Below are 17,721 nucleotides of genomic sequence, written 5' to 3' on the forward strand. Positions count from 1 at the left end.
ATGAAACCTCACCCTGGAATCTGCCTCATAAACAACTACAGGGTGAAGTATTCAGTGGCAATTAGGTCTGGTCCATTCACGATCCAGAGTCCCAGGCAGGTCTCTCTCCACAGCTGTCTTTTCAGACAGAAGTTTCATGTTAAGGATGTGACTGCAGTATAGTCATGTTTGCAGACCTGTAAGATTACTCTGAGATAAATGCTAAACTTTACAGGTCAACTCTTCTACCTGTTACTAAGCTGCATGACTCCTGAGCAGCACCAAAGCATCCCCTAGTGACACTTGCTGGGTTTAGGATCATTATGAGGGGTGATGTCTAAGGCAGAAGGAGCAAGCCAAGACGTCAGGCCCCTTGCTAGTCTGCCCTTGCTAAGAGCTTAGGTATCTGTTCACCCTGGCACTGTGGGCAGTAGGACCAGGAAACCCTGCTGCTAAGCAGACCTGGGTTACTACCTGTTGAAGAGCAGGTACAGGGTGCTGCCTGGCAGGTTCTGTGCTGCTGGGACACTGGCTCAGGATTCATCCAGAGCCTGTGCAGAACAGGAGATGGAGGCATCAGACTGGCCATGGCCACTGTGAACATGAACACAATGAGCACCACTAGTCAGTGGTGGCCTCCTAGGAAGACAGAGAAGGGGAACCAGGCAGGGAGGAGCCACTATGGTTTATGAGTTCAGGTCCTACAACTTGAATCCCCTGATTTCAGCCTAAGGCACATTCAGGGACAATTCTTGTTTGGAGCTCCTGGGGTAACCTTAGCTGGCATGACAAATTTCATCCCAGTCTTATCATTTTCCTCCTCTTCTTTTTAATTACAGAGCCCATCTGTAGAGCTGCTCAGAAAGCATGGACCAGATAAAGCCAGAGCAAGGCACCCAGAGAAGGAGACTGGGGCCCTGCTGCTGGAAGGTGACCGCTGCTGCTGTGGTGGGCAGCGCAGCAGCCCTCTGCCTGGGGCTCCTGCTGGGTGAGTCTGCAGCCAGGTACATTCTTTCAGTTTAGCTCCAAAAGAGAAGTGGTCTGCACTGCAAAAATGCTCAAAATCCTCCTACTGAGGACAAAATGCAGACACCTTTCTGCACGATGAACAAAAACTATAAGAGCGGTTATTGGCTCATATTCCCAATATGTGAGTTTGGAACACTTTATCTTCAGTGTCCCATGATACATATGCTCTATTCCTTTCCTGCTTGACCAATCTGATGTCCTTCTATCACAAGATGACCTGCCTAGTGAATGAGGGAAAGGGTCTGAATCTGGTCTACCTCAACTTCAGTAAAGCCTTTAACACCATTTCCCATAAACATTTTCTTGGAGAAACTAGCTGGTTATGGCTTGGATGAGTGTGCTCTTCAATGGGTAAAAACCAGCTAGATGACCAGGCCTGGAGAGTGGTGGTGAATGGAGTCACATCCAGCTGGATACTGGTGACCAGTGGTGTTCCTCAGGGCCACTTTGGGGCCAGCTCTGTTTAATATCTTTATCAATGGTCTGGATGAGGGGATTGAGGGCACCCTCAGTCAGTTCACAGACAACTCAAGCTGGGTGGGATGTTGATCTGCTGAAGGAATAGTGTGGCCATCAGGACCAGGGCAGTGACTGCCCCCCTTGTGCTGGGCACTGCTGAGGCCCCACCTCAAATTCAGTGTTCAGTTTTAGACCCCTCATGACAAGAAAGACATTGGGGGGCTGGAGCATGTCCAGAGAAGGGAACGGAGCTGGGGAAGGGGCTGAAGCACCAGAAGCAATTGAGGGAGCTGGAGGGGCTTAGCCTGGAGAAAAGGAGGCTCAGGGGGAACCTGTGGCTCTGCACAACTCCCTGACAGGAGGGGACAGCTGGGGGGATCGGGCTCTGCTCCCAGGGAACAGGGACAGGAAAGAGGAAAAGGCCTCAAGGTGGCCCAGGGGAGTTTAAGATTGGATATTGGGAAAATTTCTTCACTGAAAGGGCTGTCCCACCCTGGCACAGGTTGCCCAGAGCAGTAGTGGAACCCCCATCCCTGCAGTGATTTAAGAAACGTAGTTGTGGCATTAGGGGACATGGGTTAGTGGTGGTCTTGGCAGTGCTGGTGGAATGATTGGACTCGATGATCTCAGAGGTCTTTTCCAATCTAAACAATTCCATGATTCTATGATTCTGTCCTGTAATCTCTCTCTGTGACTTTGAAATTTCTTGTCACTGCACCTTTCTGCCTCTGCTATTTCCTATCTCGACCACTTGCAGCCACTGAACACTGCCTGTTTTACTGTCCCACTCCAGAGCATGACCACCATCTCATTCCCTCTTCCACCTCCCTCCTGTTGCTTCTGCTGCCCCATGGCCAGATGCCACCTCAGGCCAGCACCCCGGTGAGGACCCCAGTGTAACATGACTGACAGGTCCCACCTTTACAGTCATAGTTTCTGAGCTGGCTTCAGGACCCAGCAGAGTTTTCCCGAGGCTGTTCCTGCAAGGATAGGGCCAATCTCAGCTTGCCAGGCTGTACCCATCTGTTAATGAATTTCTGTCTCAGGTTTGACAAAAATCCACTATTTTCAAGTTCAAACGAGTTCAGTGCAAAATGCTATTACTGCACATGTGCTGGGTATCCCAGTCTGGTTATAGGGCACCCTTGAGGCAGCTGGGAAGGTCAGGGACAGTCAACCTGCTAAAACCAGGAGATTTGAAGGACATGATGATATCCACGTTGCAAAGCCATGAGGAAAGCTGCCTGCCTCTGACAGACACCTTCCCTTTCTGGCAGCCTGCCATTCCATGGGAGAGGCCAGCTTTGAGCATACAGTGGAGCTGCAAGGAATCACATTCAACAGCAGCTTACAGATGGAGAACTCGGACTACTACAGGGTGCTGACACCTGCTCTTGAGAGGCTGGTGAGTTGATCCGGGCCTTCTGGAAAAACACTTGTGAAATACTGTGGTGGTAGCACCAGCAGAATCTGAATGCCAAGGGCAGGAGGAGAACTAGGACTTCTTAAACATCAGCAGGGTACACTATGGGGCTGAACTGTACTTTGAGAGGCCCTGTCAGGGCCATGAGAGACATTCATGGAGTGGGAAATGTGTGTTTCCTTGCAAACGAGATAAGGCATAAAAAAAGAATGTACTACCTCATGTCCTAAAAGCCAGAGTGGGAAAAAGGTTACATATGAGCTGGACATTGGTGCTTCTGCTTACAGAGACAAGAGACCATGCATCAACAGCTCCACATTCCAGCAAAATCCCAGGCATCTATTCCCACCTCCTTGGGATCCAGTAAGTGTGTGACCATCACTCTTTGTTTTGCAGTTTCTGTCCAGTCTCCAAGACTCCCAGCTGAACTGGAGTTGCACTGGTTGCACCATCCTGGGCTACAGGTGAGTGTAGACAGCTGTCTCTGCAGACCCTGCAGCTCATGTTTCAGGGCACTCTGACAAGCCTCACCAAGAAGGTGAACTCACTCCTGTACTCTTGTTCAAAGCTAGTACAAAGAGAAAATAGTTTTTTGTCAAGGCTGGATTTTCATCTGGGATTGCAACAATGTTCTGGATTCTTTCATTTGGAAATGCAGTCAGAAAGGCAGAAGAAAAGAATTTTGTTCAACCACAGCTTTGGGCCAAAGGAAAAAAATTCAACTGACCACTTCAACCCAGAGCACATCTCCAGTGAAACCTTAAACTATTAAGAATCAAAATATTAAGAATAAGATTTGTCTCCTTTGAGTTCCCTGCAGACAGCTGGCACAGGAACCTGTCCCTTGTAATGACCATGAAGCCAAGGTCCCCCTTAATTCTCTGTCTCCCAGTAGGAATGGAAACTCCGGCGTGATCGTCCATTTCCGCCTGCTCTTCACCCCGCAGGATTCCCAACCCCTGAGCTCTACCTTGGAGGAGGAAGCTCTCAGGCATGGGCTGGCAGCTGCCCTGCACAGGCAGGGTTTTTCCCTGACTGCCTACGGGACCATCTCCTCAGCTTCTCTCACAGGTATGGCCCTGCTGCCTCTCCCCTGTGCTGTGGCTGCTGGCACCCAAGGTCACACAGCTAAGCCACTGTTGGTCTTGGCCAAACTCCTGCAGGCCTTTAGCTCTGGATGTCTAGTCAAGGCTTCCTGCCCAGCAGCAGTGTTAGAAATGGGGGTGCTGCCAGTCACCCAGCAAAGTGCTAAAATGATCTACCTGGCTCCCAGCTGTTCCAGCTTCACCAGACAACAGCAGAAACCAGCCTAGATCTTGGCTGCTGCTTAACAGATATTTATGGGGTCCCCAAATACCCCACCAACACTAACGCTGTCCTGCTGCTCTGTGCTGCAAGAGCATCATGAGGGGCCCACAGCAACGACAGAGGCTAAAGCATAAATTGCAACTGCTCTGGCTTTTCTTGCAGCACCTGGAATCAGTCTGAGGGACAGCAAATAAAGCTCCAGGAGGCTAATGGCTGGGTTGTCTGTACCTGCACAGCAGCCCTTATACAGACCTCAGAGTTGTAGCAATATCTACAGCTCAGGTTGCTATTTCTCATATTTGAATTACTCTCTGAAACCACCTGACAAGAAATTCTCCTTTCCTCTGTGACGATGGAGTCACATGTGACCATAGGACTCCAATTTAAAAAACCCATGAGCCTGGGATTCAAGAAGGTGTGGGCTCCTCTGCAGCTCCCTCTGCACCCTCTGCCACAATGGGCAGCATCCCTGGAGCTTTGGGAGCCTTGTGCTGCCCAAATGGAAGGTGTTTGGAAGGTGCTGAGAGTCCTCTTGGCTTTAGGCAAACAGCCTTGCATAGCTTCAGCCCCAGTCTGCTCCTGAGAGTCAGCTCACTGCCACAGCTTTTGGGAATTTCTCTCTGCACGTGGAGTCACCCCAAAGCCTGCAGGGCAGTAGGGAGCTGCTCCTCCCCTGCCCCGTGGCAGAGCAGAGGTCCCCAGTAGGGACCTGGGCCTCACCTCACACTGGCCACAGGTGGGCAAAGAGATAGCCAGGCAGGAGAGGAAGATGCAGCAAAGCCTATGGCAGCCCCAGACCAGGAACACAGCTCCAGAACCCGAGGCTGGGCTGCCCTGCCCTTGCTGATCCTGATTCCTTCCTCTTTGTCCCAGGTCCCAACAAGGTGTCTTCCCACAGACCTGGACTGAAATCAGGTAAGAGCCAGGTAGCAGGAAAAACTGCTTGCACTCTGCAGCCTCCTCCTCCTCTTCCTCACCAGCAGCCTGGATATAGATACAAAAGGTGCCTGGGCCCCATCTTGTTCATAGCCTTGCAGGCCCTTGGGCCTGCAAGCTCAAAACAAGCTGCAGCTCTGTTCCCAGCACCATCCTGCAGGGACTCTGGGGCAGCCAGGGAGCAGAGGGACAAGGATACAATGGTGGTTGCCCCTGAGGAAGCAAGGGTAGAGTTGCTGTGTGGACTACAAAAGACATGAGTGATTCAAACCTTGCTGTCCCCAGGGAGCTGCCCTTGAGACAGGCGGTCACCTGCTCCAACATCCAGTATGTGTAAAGAAAGCCCTGAATGTGACAGCCAAACAGGCTGTACTAAATCTCCCACAGCAGCTCTCCTGGACATAGAGGCCGGCCACAACCCTCTACTGGCAGACCTTGACAGGTGGAACACCATTGGCTCTCAGGCATGGAAGAGAGCCAAGGATATGACATGATTTTTCAAGCCAATAGTAAATGGCTGCGTCAGGATGAGGGAAACTGTGCCCTGGAAACACTTTGTTCCCATTAACTGTGATGGATTGTATCAAGGTCCACCTTCCTGGTGGGCTAGCACAATGGACAAGAGCCACATGCCCATGAGCTGCTGGTAGCTCATCATGAGGCAGTAGCTGAGCTTGTCGAACTAGTCAGAATGCTGCTCTACAGTTTCTTGTTCTAGAAGAGCTTCAGGGAGGATGCTGTGATGGCCCAGTGCTTTGCAGTGCTCTCCCCAAGCCTGCAGGTTAAAAGGCTGCCCTATGCCATTCCAAGTACTATCCTGCTGCTTCAGCATATGCCAGCAGCACACACAGAGCTGAAGCAGCTTTTCCCACTTGCCCCCAAGAGCATGTTGCTGGGGTGCAGTGGCAGGATCCTGATGCCCTGGCTTTCTCCTCCCTTTCAGACTGTGGCAGTCGCCCTGCCATGAAGACAGCCAGCAGGATAGTTGGAGGCTCAGAGGCGTCCAGAGGGGAGTTCCCGTGGCAAGTGAGCCTGCGAGAGAACAATGAGCACTTTTGTGGTGCTGCAATCCTCACTGAGAAGTGGCTGGTGTCTGCTGCTCACTGCTTTACTGAGTAAGTCTTAGTCATGCCACCTTCCACCCTCCATTCCTGTTCCAAACGTTGCCACATCTGCTGAAGCTCCCACTGCACCACTCAGCCCCATCACGGGGAGAATGAGGAGTTTCCATCACTCTTGGAGTGGATGGCAGGATGGGCAGGAGGCAGCTTGGGTTTGCAGGACAATGTTGTGGCTGCAGGCTCACATGGCCCCCACTGCCTCTCCTCTAGGTTTCAGGACCCTGCCATGTGGGCAGCTTACACAGGGACCACCTCCCTCAGAGGCTCTGACAGCAGTGCAGTGAAAATGGACATTTCACAGATCATCCCACACCCCTCTTACAATGCTGACACAGCTGACTATGATGTGGCCGTGCTGGAGCTGAAGAGACCTGTGACCTTCACTAAGTACATCCAGCCCGTGTGCCTGCCAGATGCTGGCCATCACTTCCCCACCAGCAAGAAGTGCCTTATCTCTGGCTGGGGCTACCTCAAGGAGGATTTCTGTAAGCAAAGCATGGCAGGCAGCAGAGGAGACATGGTGGGGTGTGAGTGGGGCAGAAGGCTTCGGGGAGGGGAACTCGGACTTTGCTCTGGCCAGCTGGAGTGGGCTGCACCCTGAGCTGCTGATCCTGTGCAGGGCTCCCTGCACTGAGCTCACAACCATTCTTTCCCATTCAGTGGTAAAACCTGAGTTCCTGCAGAAAGCAACAGTGGAGCTCCTAGACCAGAACCTATGTTCCAGTCTCTACAGCCATGTCCTCACAGACAGGATGATGTGCGCTGGCTACCTGGAGGGGAAAGTCGACTCTTGCCAGGTAAGCTTTGCCCAGAGAAGACAGCACATCTGCCTGCATAAGGCTTTTTCCTCCCAGTATGCACCAAGTGAGAATTCAAGAAGCAGAACTGACACTATGGTCACTGTTTCCCATTGAGGTTTGAGGCTGTGCCTTGGACCCAAGCACAGATCAGTGACTGCAGAAGACACAAATGAGGATATGTTCTCTACTGCTTAGAGCAGGGCACTGTTGTTTAAGGGGCTCTTTCAGCTAATTAACTACTTCTCTCTTCTTCCTCAGCTGTTATCAGAGCTGGCCCTACCAATATTCCACACAGGTCTTCAGATCAAAATCCAGATGGGCAGAAGGCAGCAGTGGAAACTAAAACATACACAACAGTTTTTGGTGAACAATAGAATGGTTTTTTTAGTTAGCTTTTATCCATCTTGGAACTGCAAGTGGTCAGCTAGAGACAGGCCTGCCTTTCATGGTACAGAGAAAGGAGAACTGTGATTTCCAGGTCTGTCTCTGTGGTTTGGTAGGACTCTTCAAACCAACAGAAACCAGCTAAGCAAATCTGCACTTTTCTGGTGGTAGCGCTTCATATTTCTGCACCAAATACAGCACAAACACCAGAAAAGGGGCCAAGAATTGAAGATTCAAGGTTGAGTGATGAACACGACCCATCTGGGTATTCATTACTGATCTAGAGCAATCTTATCCCCAGAAGGCATTACCAACTTCACAGACACCACATCTCCATCACAGGGCCCCACAAAAACCAAGAACTGACCAGGGAACCATAGACCAAATCAAGAAAACCTGATGCATTAATGTGGTCTCCCTGGGTTGTTTATCAGGCAATGAACACCCATTATCTGGCCTTGTATGGACTGCTGGATTAATCTTTATGAGGTTTAACAAATTGTTAAAGCAGTAGAAATGCTAAATCCTAGATTTTACAGATGGTGTCCTTTGTTCTTCTGGCATATAAAAGGTACAAGGCTTCTGTGTTATAGCAGGATGGTGTGCCCAAATCGAGGAACACCCAAAGGCCAGCACAGAGATGCTCCACTCATCACTAGGTTGGAACAAAGATGAAGTGAGTTAGGATACACAGGGACAGAGACTCCAGCTGGTAGAGGGATGCTGAGGGTGGCCAGGGCAAGCTCAGTGCATCCCCAGGGAGAGCTCACCATCTGGCTTCTCTTGCAGGGTGACTCTGGTGGGCCCCTGGTTTGCCAAGAACCATCTGGCAGGTTTTTCCTGGCGGGAATTGTGAGTTGGGGTATTGGATGTGCTGAAGCCAGGCGGCCTGGGGTTTACACACGTGTTACCAAACTCAGAGACTGGATCTTGGATGCTATTTCTGCCTTCCCTACCTCCATAGCCCATACTGTTCCTCCAGTACACTTTAGTACTAACAGTAACATGGTCAACACTGAAGAGTTCAACACCACCACCGGAGCAACCCCTACCACCTCACCAGCCCCAGCTGCCAGCAGGCCAGTGACTGCAGCAAGACCACGAGGTATGAGCACCCACAGCAGGTGCACCTTGGCAGGCAGAGTGGCAGGTACAGGTTCAAACATGACGTTTGTTCCTCTGCTGACCTAAGCTGACCTTTTGTAGGGTGAGCCACACAACTTCACCTAAGTGCTAAGGCACAAGTAACATTATACAGCTGCCCTGGCTCAGTCCAGAGCAGCCTGGCAGTCACTCAGTACCTCTGCAGTTCCATGCACTCCTTTGCTTTTGTGACTGTCTGTGTAATCTTGCTGTGTAACTGGTCTGCTCTGGCAGGCCCAGAACAGGTCACTAAGGCACAGCAGCATCTGACAGTCTTTTACCTGTTGATCACTTTTGCTTGCCACTTAAGGAGCACCCAGCAGTTCAAAAGTGATGGCTGCCTCTTCACAGCAGCCATGCATCTCTCCCTGAAAGGAAGGAGGGCAGGTGTCTGCAAGATGAGCTCTCCATTCCAAGGAGCCCTCCCAGCAACTTTGCAAGGAGATGAAAATGAAGGGTATTTTTCTAAATCTAGAATAAACTTTTTATCTGGAATGGCAAGGCTAAGAGGCATGGAGCTAATGATTACTCTGCCTTCAAGAAAGGCCCAGGATTCATGACTTGCCAAGAGCAAGATGCAGAACAGCAGTTTGTGTGAAAGTCCAGCTGTACATGGCCACCATCAGGCATTGCCACTACCAGCCGACAGGGCTTGAGTAGTTGTCTTACATCTCAGCCCTAACCTGTTCCTGCTAAGGCTTACTGGTTAGAGAGAGCAAAGTCTCTTCTCTTCTGCTAGGAATACTCACAAGTCATGCTTTGACTTTTGTTCAGAGTGTGGAGGACGACCCGGCTTCTCTAAACCCAGCAAGATTGTGGGAGGAACAGATGCTTCCAGAGGAGAGATCCCTTGGCAAGTCAGTCTGAAAGAAGACTCAAGACATTTCTGTGGAGCCACCATCATTGGAGACCGCTGGCTGCTGTCAGCAGCTCACTGCTTCAATGAGTAAGAGCCCATCCCTGCCCCTGCTCCAGCTGACCTGCCCACTGGCACAGAGCTGCACAGCCAAATCCACAGTGTGGCACTCCTGCCAAGAACTGGAAATCAAGAACACATGTCCAAGCATGTTGGACATTAATTTTTGCTATAATTAAATATTCACAGTAAAAAGAAGTGTGTGTGGAGGTTGGAATGAGGCAGAGAAAGGTTAAAGCAACTGAGCAGGGAGCAAGGACAACACATCTAAGAGGAGTGGGAGAAGGTGCCACAAGAGTTTCTTTAATAAACTTAACCTTAAAAAATTGTCTGTAATATATGAAATAGAGACACATGGTCAGCTGGTAAAGGGAAAATGGTCAGTTCAATCCTGCATAGTTCTGTTAAACTGCAAGAACCCAAGCCCTTATTTATAAGTAGCCTAGATAAAGAAATTAGTAGCAAGAAGATAATGCTTGTCAAGAATAAATTCCTGAAGGCAGAAAAGGTGGGTTACTAACTCTGAAGGATTTTAAGACAACTTCATGCATTAAACAGTTGGGCAATAAAGGAGCAAGTGAAATGCAAGATAGGCAAGTGTGAAATGAAGCACACAGCAAAAGCAGCAGTGTCTGCCTGTGAATGAGGATGAGTCTCCATCAGCTGTTGCGATTCAAAGCAAGAGGTCAAAAACGTGGATATTGCCCTGAGAGCAGCAGTTTTGTGGCGGGGCAGTTAACAAGCACAGGAATGCAGTAAAAAAACAAGGGAGATGAGCAGGATGTTGCTGGTAATGCACAGCACATCAACTGCTCCAACATCACAGGGAGGGCAAGAGTAACACTATGTGTACACAAGGCTCAGGGATGAGCTGGGTGTGGAGCAGCATCACAACAAGCACAACAAAATAGATCAGACTAGACCTGGGAAAAGAAATAACTAACAGGAAGGCAATGTTTGATGGGACTGTACAATAATGAACGGTACAGTGTTTAGGGAATGTCTTTTGACTGTCTTTTTAAGATACTAAATAATCACCAAGAGCAGGTGGAAAACAGTCAAAAGGAAGCAGCTTTTAAAATAAATGTCATTAAAATGAATATTTAAAATTCACCTGGAGTTAAAAAAAAACAAAACACAACTTTAGAAAAATCCAAATAATACCAAAAAAATCAAGCAAGACCTACTGAATACAGAGACACTACCTGTGTGCCAGAACACAAAATCACAAATTTCTGGACGTGAAGAGAGGATTATTCTTACATATTTATTTGCTCTTCAGGTAATATCCACTGCTGTAAGGTGCCACTTCTGGAAACAGTTCTTTGGGCCTGACTTAGCAGGGCTGCTCTGCTGCATGCTGATCATGTAAAGCTGCAATTTTAATGTCAGAATTCATGCCAGGCATAAGTGTGTGAGTATGCACATTTAAGTTTATGTATTTGCAGGACAGTGCCAGAAGAGATCGAAGCCTATGTGGGAACAACATCACTAAATGGAACAGATGAGAATGCAGTGAAAGTCAATGTAACAAGAGTGATCCCACATCCCCTCTTCAACTCCATGATTCTGGACTTTGATGTGGCTGTACTTGAACTGGCAAGACCTCTTACCTTCAACAAATACATACAGCCTGTGTGCCTCCCACCTGCCGTGCAGAAGTTTCCTGTTGGCAAGAAATGCCTCATTTCTGGATGGGGTGACCTCCAGGAAGGGAATGGTAAGCAGTAATGCATTACCTGCTGATTTGCCTTGGAGCAGTGATACCCTGAGCAGCAAAGCCTGTGCCACTGTGACCCACAGTCCTGGGAATGTATAGGACAGGGATCAGTAAAAGGAAAAGCCAGGAACTGATAGAAACATAAGAATAAAGGCACACAGAGCACTACCTTAAACCACAGTTACCTAGGAGTCACCAGCAAAGAAGAAAATGGAGAGAGTAGTTTGGTGGGAACCAGGAGAAACCCTGGACTGCCCTCAGTAGCTCTACCATGCTAAGCAAGTGTCAGGCGCTTGCCTCAGAGCCTGCTGCAGCCCTGGCAGGATGGTATGTCAGCCACAGCAGCCCCTCTCAGTCACAGAGGTGTTCCAAGCAATGAGCATAAGCAAAGATCCAGCTATAGGGAAAAGGCCTGAGAGTGGCATGTGCTACCAAAGAAGTCCAGCTGACAAGAAGTCTGCTCTGCAGGAGCATGGGACACAAACTGTGAGCCGAATGCTTAGCACAGACAAAACTGCACCCTGGTGTGAGCCACAAGCTTCAGGGCTGCAGAGAAAACAGATTATATAGGACTTGATTCCCATGTGGGATTAGAGCCTGTTTTCCCAAAATACGTGTTGAGTCAGTCTAAAAGCCATTAGTTCCTTTCCTTTGCTGCAGTCACTGACTCTGTGGTTTTCATGCAGACACCAAGCCTGAGATCCTGCAGAAAGCAACTGTGGGCATCATAGAACAGAACACCTGCAACTTCCTCTACAACTTCTCCCTCACTGATCGAATGATCTGTGCTGGCTTCATGGAAGGGATGGTAGACTCATGCCAGGTGGGATTTCTCTACTCTGTAGATTGTTCTAGAAAGCTGAACTAACTCTGCCTTCAGCAGATCCTTGCGAAATATTTACTGAGCTGCTGTAATCCAGCTGTGTAATTCACATGTACTTGAGCACAAAAAGCCCCAGCCCACTACTTTGGAGAGCCAGAAAAGTAAACAAAGCTCCACCAATGGCTTAAACCAACATCCCACCACTCTGTCTGGCCAGACAAATCCTGGATGAAGCAGGTCTCTTGTGGCAGCGAGTCAGTGGCAGTTGGTGGCAGCTGTGTAAATGTGCTGACAGGAGCCAGGTTGAGCCACTGACCCTAGCTTCAACTTCTGCACACTCATGCCCTGCATACACACTCCATGACAGCTGACAGAGCCACAAGGCTGGAGAAAGAAGAGTTGGGGGTAGTTAAGTCCTTCTGGTGTGTCTGAGGGGCAGACCTGATTGGACTGAGCAGCCATTGCCTTGCTTCTTCTGCAGGGAGATTCAGGTGGACCCTTGGCCTGTGAGGTTACCCCAGGAGTGTTTTACCTTGCTGGCATCGTGAGCTGGGGATTTGGTTGTGCCCAGGCTATGAGACCTGGTGTGTATTCCAGAATTACCAAATTCACAAACTGGATCCTGGACACCATCTCCCAGTTGCCCAGTGGTGGCACAAGCATCCCTTCCAGTTCAGCGATCCCTAGAACTTCTATCACAGCCAGTTTTACCCAGCCCAGCACAATGCCTACAAGTGCAGTCAGCAGAATCACCCTGGGGACGAAGATGAGCACAAGCATGAGTGAAACTTCCACAGCTCTGAGAACAACTGAGACTGCCAAGCCTACCCAAACCCCAGGTAAAACTGATAACTGATGCATTGACATGTTGGCAGGAGGCCTCCAGCATAGAGGGTACTGAGCATGCCATGGGTTTTTGCCTTCCAGTGGTGCCTTGTACCAGCCTCACTTTCAAGTGTTCCAGCAAGGTGTGTATTGGAAAAGAAAATCCCGAATGTGATGGTGTTGTGGACTGCAGCAACGGCTTCGACGAGCGCAACTGTGGTGAGTTCTCCCCTGTAGCCCGTGGCTGCTGCCAGCTGTGCCTCACATGACCCAGATTCCACAGTGGCACCCACCATATTCACACTGGCTGTCATGGGCACAGACACTGGGGGCCTAGGCCAGCTCTGCCAGAGCCTAAAACAAGATAAAGCTGTATATCCAGCTCAATATCCAACACAAACAGAACAGACAACTGGGGATACAAGCATCATAAAGTCACCCCAGGACAGAGCTGGATCCAAATTTACTGCCAGAAAGTGTGGCCTCTTCTACAGACATTAGAACCCATTTCCCAGCACACAGGCCTTTTGGCCAGTCAGTGTGGTAGCACAAAGTGGCAAGATAGCTCTGCACAACATGGCAGCCCAAAAAGTGTCTTGTCATCCCTGGGACTGCACTTTGGGCCACACATTCCTTGCCATGTGATACCTCAGACAGTCCATCCAAATATCCGCTCCCAATATACCACATCCCTGGAAGGTGTGATCTGTGATAACAAGTCTGCAAAATATACCCTGTCTGTCAAGCCTTGCCTCAGCTGGGTGAACTGAATTCATCAAATCTTACTGCCCTGTACGTACTCCCCCAGAAGGTTGTCCCACAGCACAGGTTATAGAAGGCAAGCAGTCATTCCTTTCATTTATGGTTACTTAAAACCATGGTGCTTCTTCCTCTGTTCCAGACTGTGGCTTAACAACTGCTCTGGCCTCCAGCAAGATCGTGGGTGGCAGCAGTGCAGCTCGAGGAGAATGGCCCTGGCAAGTCAGTCTCTGGCTTCGACAGAAGGAGCACAAATGTGGGGCTGTCCTCATTGCTGACCAGTGGCTGCTCTCTGCAGCTCACTGCTTTGACATGTAAGTCTGAGATGAGCTAGTTAAGTCAGCTGGCTCTTGCCTCAGTCCCATCAGCCAACTTGCCCTTCCCCTCCCTTGTGGTCCAGCACCCTGGCTGGGATGCTGTGCCCCACAGGAAGAATGCACCCCCTATCAGAGAAACGCCCCTACAGGCAAGTGTTAAGAGGAATGGGTGGAACAAAGCCTGAGTACACCCACTGTTGTGGAGACAGGGGTCCTGACCTCCAAGGTGTGGCCAGCCCCACAAGTGGAGGGATAGCCCTCCTTGTGAGGCGGTGCTCCTAACAGCCAGGTTTGCTGTCTTTCTGCAGTTACAGTGACCCCAAAATGTGGGTGGCCTTTCTAGGAACACCCTTCCTGAGTGGCATCGATGGCAAAATGGAGAAAATATTCCGTATCTACAAACACCCTTTTTACAACGTCTACAGCCTAGACTACGATGTAGCACTACTGGAACTAAGCAGACCTGTCACATTCAGCAGCACCATCAGACCTATATGTCTCCCAGACAATTCTCACATCTTCCATGAAGGGGCCAGATGCTTCATCACAGGCTGGGGCTCCACAAAGGAAGGAGGTACTGGCTGAGAGGGCCCTCCCATATGCATGATGGCCAAGCTCAATGCTTGGCCACCTACACTGCAATACTGCAAGCCCAAACATCTGCAGTTCCCACACCACTACCCCAAGCACTCCCATCCAGGCCACTCACTGCCAAGAAGATACCAAGCGGGGCAAGGCCTGGTGTTGCCATCATCTCTTCCCCAGCTACCACGCACACTACTCTTCCATTTTATCAAACCTCTGCCCTCTTGCAGCCTTCCCAAGCTTTCTACATGCCAGCCACTGTGCTCTCCATCCTCACAGCAGCTGCTTCAGCTGTGCTCTTGCAGTACAAGGACCACCATTTGTGTCTGGTCAGCCAAGCTGCCTGACAAACTACACACCCAAGAGACCTTCCTGTGTTTGCTCTGCTGAACCAGGCATGAGTCACTTTCCCAGAGCAGGTCTCTCCCTTTGGCAAGCAAGGCTGCAGAAACCCCACTTCTTCACATGCTGCTGTTTCTCATGTACTCTTCACCCAGCTAACAGCAATACTTGTCTCCTCAGGTCTCATGTCAAAGCATCTGCAAAAAGCAGCAGTGAACATCATTGGAGACCAGGCCTGCAAAAAGTTCTATCCTGTCCAGATCAGCAGCAGGATGCTGTGTGCTGGTTTCCCACAGGGCACCGTCGACAGCTGTTCAGTGAGTGCAAGAGCAGCAAATGCTGTAGTTGGGACAGAGAAAGCTCACACCAAGTCCCTAGACTATATGCTCTCAGGATTGCCCTGCCCTGCCTCCCCTAGCTCAGCTGTCTGTCCATCCATCAACTGGATGCTGCTTTTATCCATGTCCATCCTGTATACACCTCATGCTGCTTGCCCCACCAACCTGGTTAGGTAAATACACAGAGAGGTAATGCTAAGTAAGAGACCACATGGAGCCTGTTCCATGACCCTACTGTACCTCCAAACACACTCTTCTATGTTCCAGAATCCCAGCCTCAGATTGTTCATGCACGTACATCACTGAGCAGTCCTCCAGCTTGGAATGGGGCTCCTGGGGAAGTGGGGAACAGGACAGCAAATGCCGATGCCCCAGAGAGAATGTTTCACAGCTGGGGGAGCTGCACTGCCTGTGGCTTGATACTGGATCCTTTTCCTCTCTCTGCAGGGTGATGCAGGTGGGCCCCTGGCATGTAAAGAACCTTCAGGGAAGTGGTTTCTAGCAGGAATCACAAGCTGGGGCTATGGCTGTGCCAGGCCATACTTCCCTGGTGTCTACACCAAAGTCACAGCTGTCCAGGGCTGGATTGTGCAGAACCTCAAGCTCTGAAACTGCATTTCACCACTCAGGGAAGGCGATGAATGAGAGGAATAACTGCCAGAGGATGCACTAACCCCTCAGCTACTGTACATTTTCCTGATGTTGCAAAGGGGTGAAGATGGCCTTGCAGGTATTAAGCAAATGCCAGTGTTGTGTGGCCTGCTGGTTGTTATACCAAGGCATTTGATAACTGCTTTGCATAGAGTGGTACAAATTCTAGACCTTTTCTATAAATAAATGAAACCTGTCCCATCTTAAGACCTGGCCATAATACTGCACATTAAAACATGACCTTTCTAGTTGGATGGGTGCTGGAAACATCTGCCAAAGATTCATGGAGTTTGCCTGACCTCTGCCTATGAGCTGTCATCCCAAAGCCAAGCCAACAGACTTGTGACCTTTGCCCCATCCCAAAGTCATGCCCTTGCAGAAGCTTTCAGACCTCACTGACTTGATGGAGCTGTTGTGCTGTGCAGCAGCTTTTGGGAAGGGTGTGATGCTGTTTCCAATTAGGGTGTGCTACTAGAGAGCTCAGTGGTGACCTCCTGGCTCACCATTTGATCCAAAGAGAATGCAGGACTAGAACACTTCGGAGTTCAGACTGCACAGGCCCTCATTGGCACTAGAGTATTATGAGGGGCTTCTCACTCACCCCCCTGCAGCTCCTTTTAAATTAGGTAACAGGTGATTAAACTGGCAACTATTAAGGCATGGCCACACAGCCACTGTCTGGCTAAGCTAGGTGGGAAAAATTTGACATGCTGAGATAGTGGTGCAAAGTATACTTGTCAGGTCCCAGCAGCATAAGACACATAGGCAACTTTGTTCACAAGCAAAGAACTGCGGCAGAGCTCATGTGCCAAGTCTTGGGCAGAGCAGACTTCATCAATTCAGCCACCAAAACTGAATAGCTGCTCCTACCCCAAACCCCTTCCTTATTTTTGGTGCTTTAAGCTCTGCATCTGGGCACAGCAAGAGGTTTCTTCCATCCCAACCACGCTGGCAGCAAAAGCCTCAACTTTCTGACACAGAGCACGAGCTAGGTGGGAGACCTGGCTTCCAGGCATGGCTCAGCTCCAGATGAGTCCAGATTCACGGTTGGAACACCTGTGGGATGCTCCCATGAACAAAATGGGACTGCTGCACAGCCCGTGCCACAAAATTCACACAGCCATAAAGAAAAGTTAATCTCCAACATTTTCCTCTTGCAGCTGTTATATCCACTGCTGACCACACAGCACGAACCCAACCTTTTCAGGAGCAGTGTGTAAGCAGAAAACAACAGAACTGTGCCCCAAAGCAGACCCACATCCCCTGCTGCAGACATGCTCCCTCATTAAAAAACTTATGCTTAGGATGTGGGCTCCAAGATGGAACATCTGTGCCAGAGCCAAACCAGAAATTACAGAGTATCACAGCCACACAACACACTTTATTCTATAAAGAAAAGAACCTAAGTATTTCCCAACCCTGTTCATCTCTAGCTGTGCTCATACAACTATTTGCGAGGCTGTCCAGCTCACCAACACTGTGCCTGAGCTGAGCCAAAGCCTACGAGCTCTAAGATAACCCCACATAGCGCTATACAGATATAAGGGATGAAAGAGCCAAAGTAGCACACGGAGAATCTTCTGGTAGCTTTTCCGCTTATGAAAAGGGACTGGGTAACTACCTTATGGATGGGTCCATGCTGGAATTCCGAGCAAGGGTACTGTGTTGCTGGCTTGGCTTGGCCCCTGTTTTTCACCGAAGGCTCCTTGCCTGTCGCAGCCCTTTCAGCAAGGATTTATCAACTGATATAATGTCTTGGACCAGTCTGCACACTCGGGAAGGGCAAGAAGTAAACCGAGCAGCTCATGAAAAAAAACAAAAACAAACACTCTCCTGGAGCTGGTGCTAATAAAAGTCAATGGA

The 17,721-nt window shown here is 49.7% G+C and overlaps 1 protein-coding gene across 3 annotated transcripts; it reads left to right on the top strand.

Moving 5' to 3' along the window:
- Positions 1-840: 840 nt before the first annotated feature.
- TMPRSS9 (transmembrane serine protease 9) lies at positions 841-16,065 on the top strand. 3 transcript variants are annotated; one of them, XM_088179308.1, is made up of 18 exons: positions 841-967; positions 2,745-2,872; positions 3,287-3,354; positions 3,786-3,961; positions 5,072-5,113; positions 6,078-6,249; positions 6,466-6,740; positions 6,916-7,052; positions 8,229-8,544; positions 9,357-9,528; positions 10,947-11,218; positions 11,905-12,041; positions 12,523-12,880; positions 12,969-13,085; positions 13,768-13,939; positions 14,251-14,516; positions 15,050-15,186; positions 15,655-16,065. In XM_088179308.1, the coding sequence occupies exons 1-18, from the start codon at positions 847-849 to the stop codon at positions 15,814-15,816; spliced, it is 3,228 nt and encodes a 1,075-aa protein (XP_088035434.1). In that variant the 5' UTR covers positions 841-846; the 3' UTR covers positions 15,817-16,065. The 3 variants fall into 3 exon arrangements, with proteins under 3 accessions (XP_088035434.1, XP_088035432.1, XP_088035433.1); XM_088179306.1 differs by lacking the exon at positions 841-967 and having other exon boundaries at positions 2,467-2,872; XM_088179307.1 differs by lacking the exons at positions 841-967; positions 2,745-2,872; positions 3,287-3,354; positions 3,786-3,961; positions 5,072-5,113 and adding an exon at positions 5,698-5,915.
- The last annotated feature ends 1,656 nt before the right edge of the window (positions 16,066-17,721 follow it).

Source organism: Sturnus vulgaris, chromosome 26, assembly GCF_052056855.1.
Source record: "Sturnus vulgaris isolate bStuVul1 chromosome 26, bStuVul1.hap1, whole genome shotgun sequence".
In the NCBI taxonomy this organism is placed as follows: Eukaryota; Metazoa; Chordata; class Aves; order Passeriformes; family Sturnidae; genus Sturnus; species Sturnus vulgaris.

What these genes read in the sequence shown, in the direction of transcription:
- TMPRSS9 (XM_088179308.1), top strand. Translation starts at nt 847, where the DNA reads ATGGACCAGATAAAGCCAGAGCAAGGCACCCAGAGAAGGAGACTGGGG. An exon ending in TGCACCATCCTGGGCTACAG is followed by an intron (nt 3,355 to 3,785) that starts GTGAGTGTAGAC and finishes GTCTCCCAGTAG; the next exon opens with GAATGGAAACTCCGGCGTGA. An exon ending in CAAGCCTACCCAAACCCCAG is followed by an intron (nt 12,881 to 12,968) that starts GTAAAACTGATA and finishes TTTGCCTTCCAG; the next exon opens with TGGTGCCTTGTACCAGCCTC.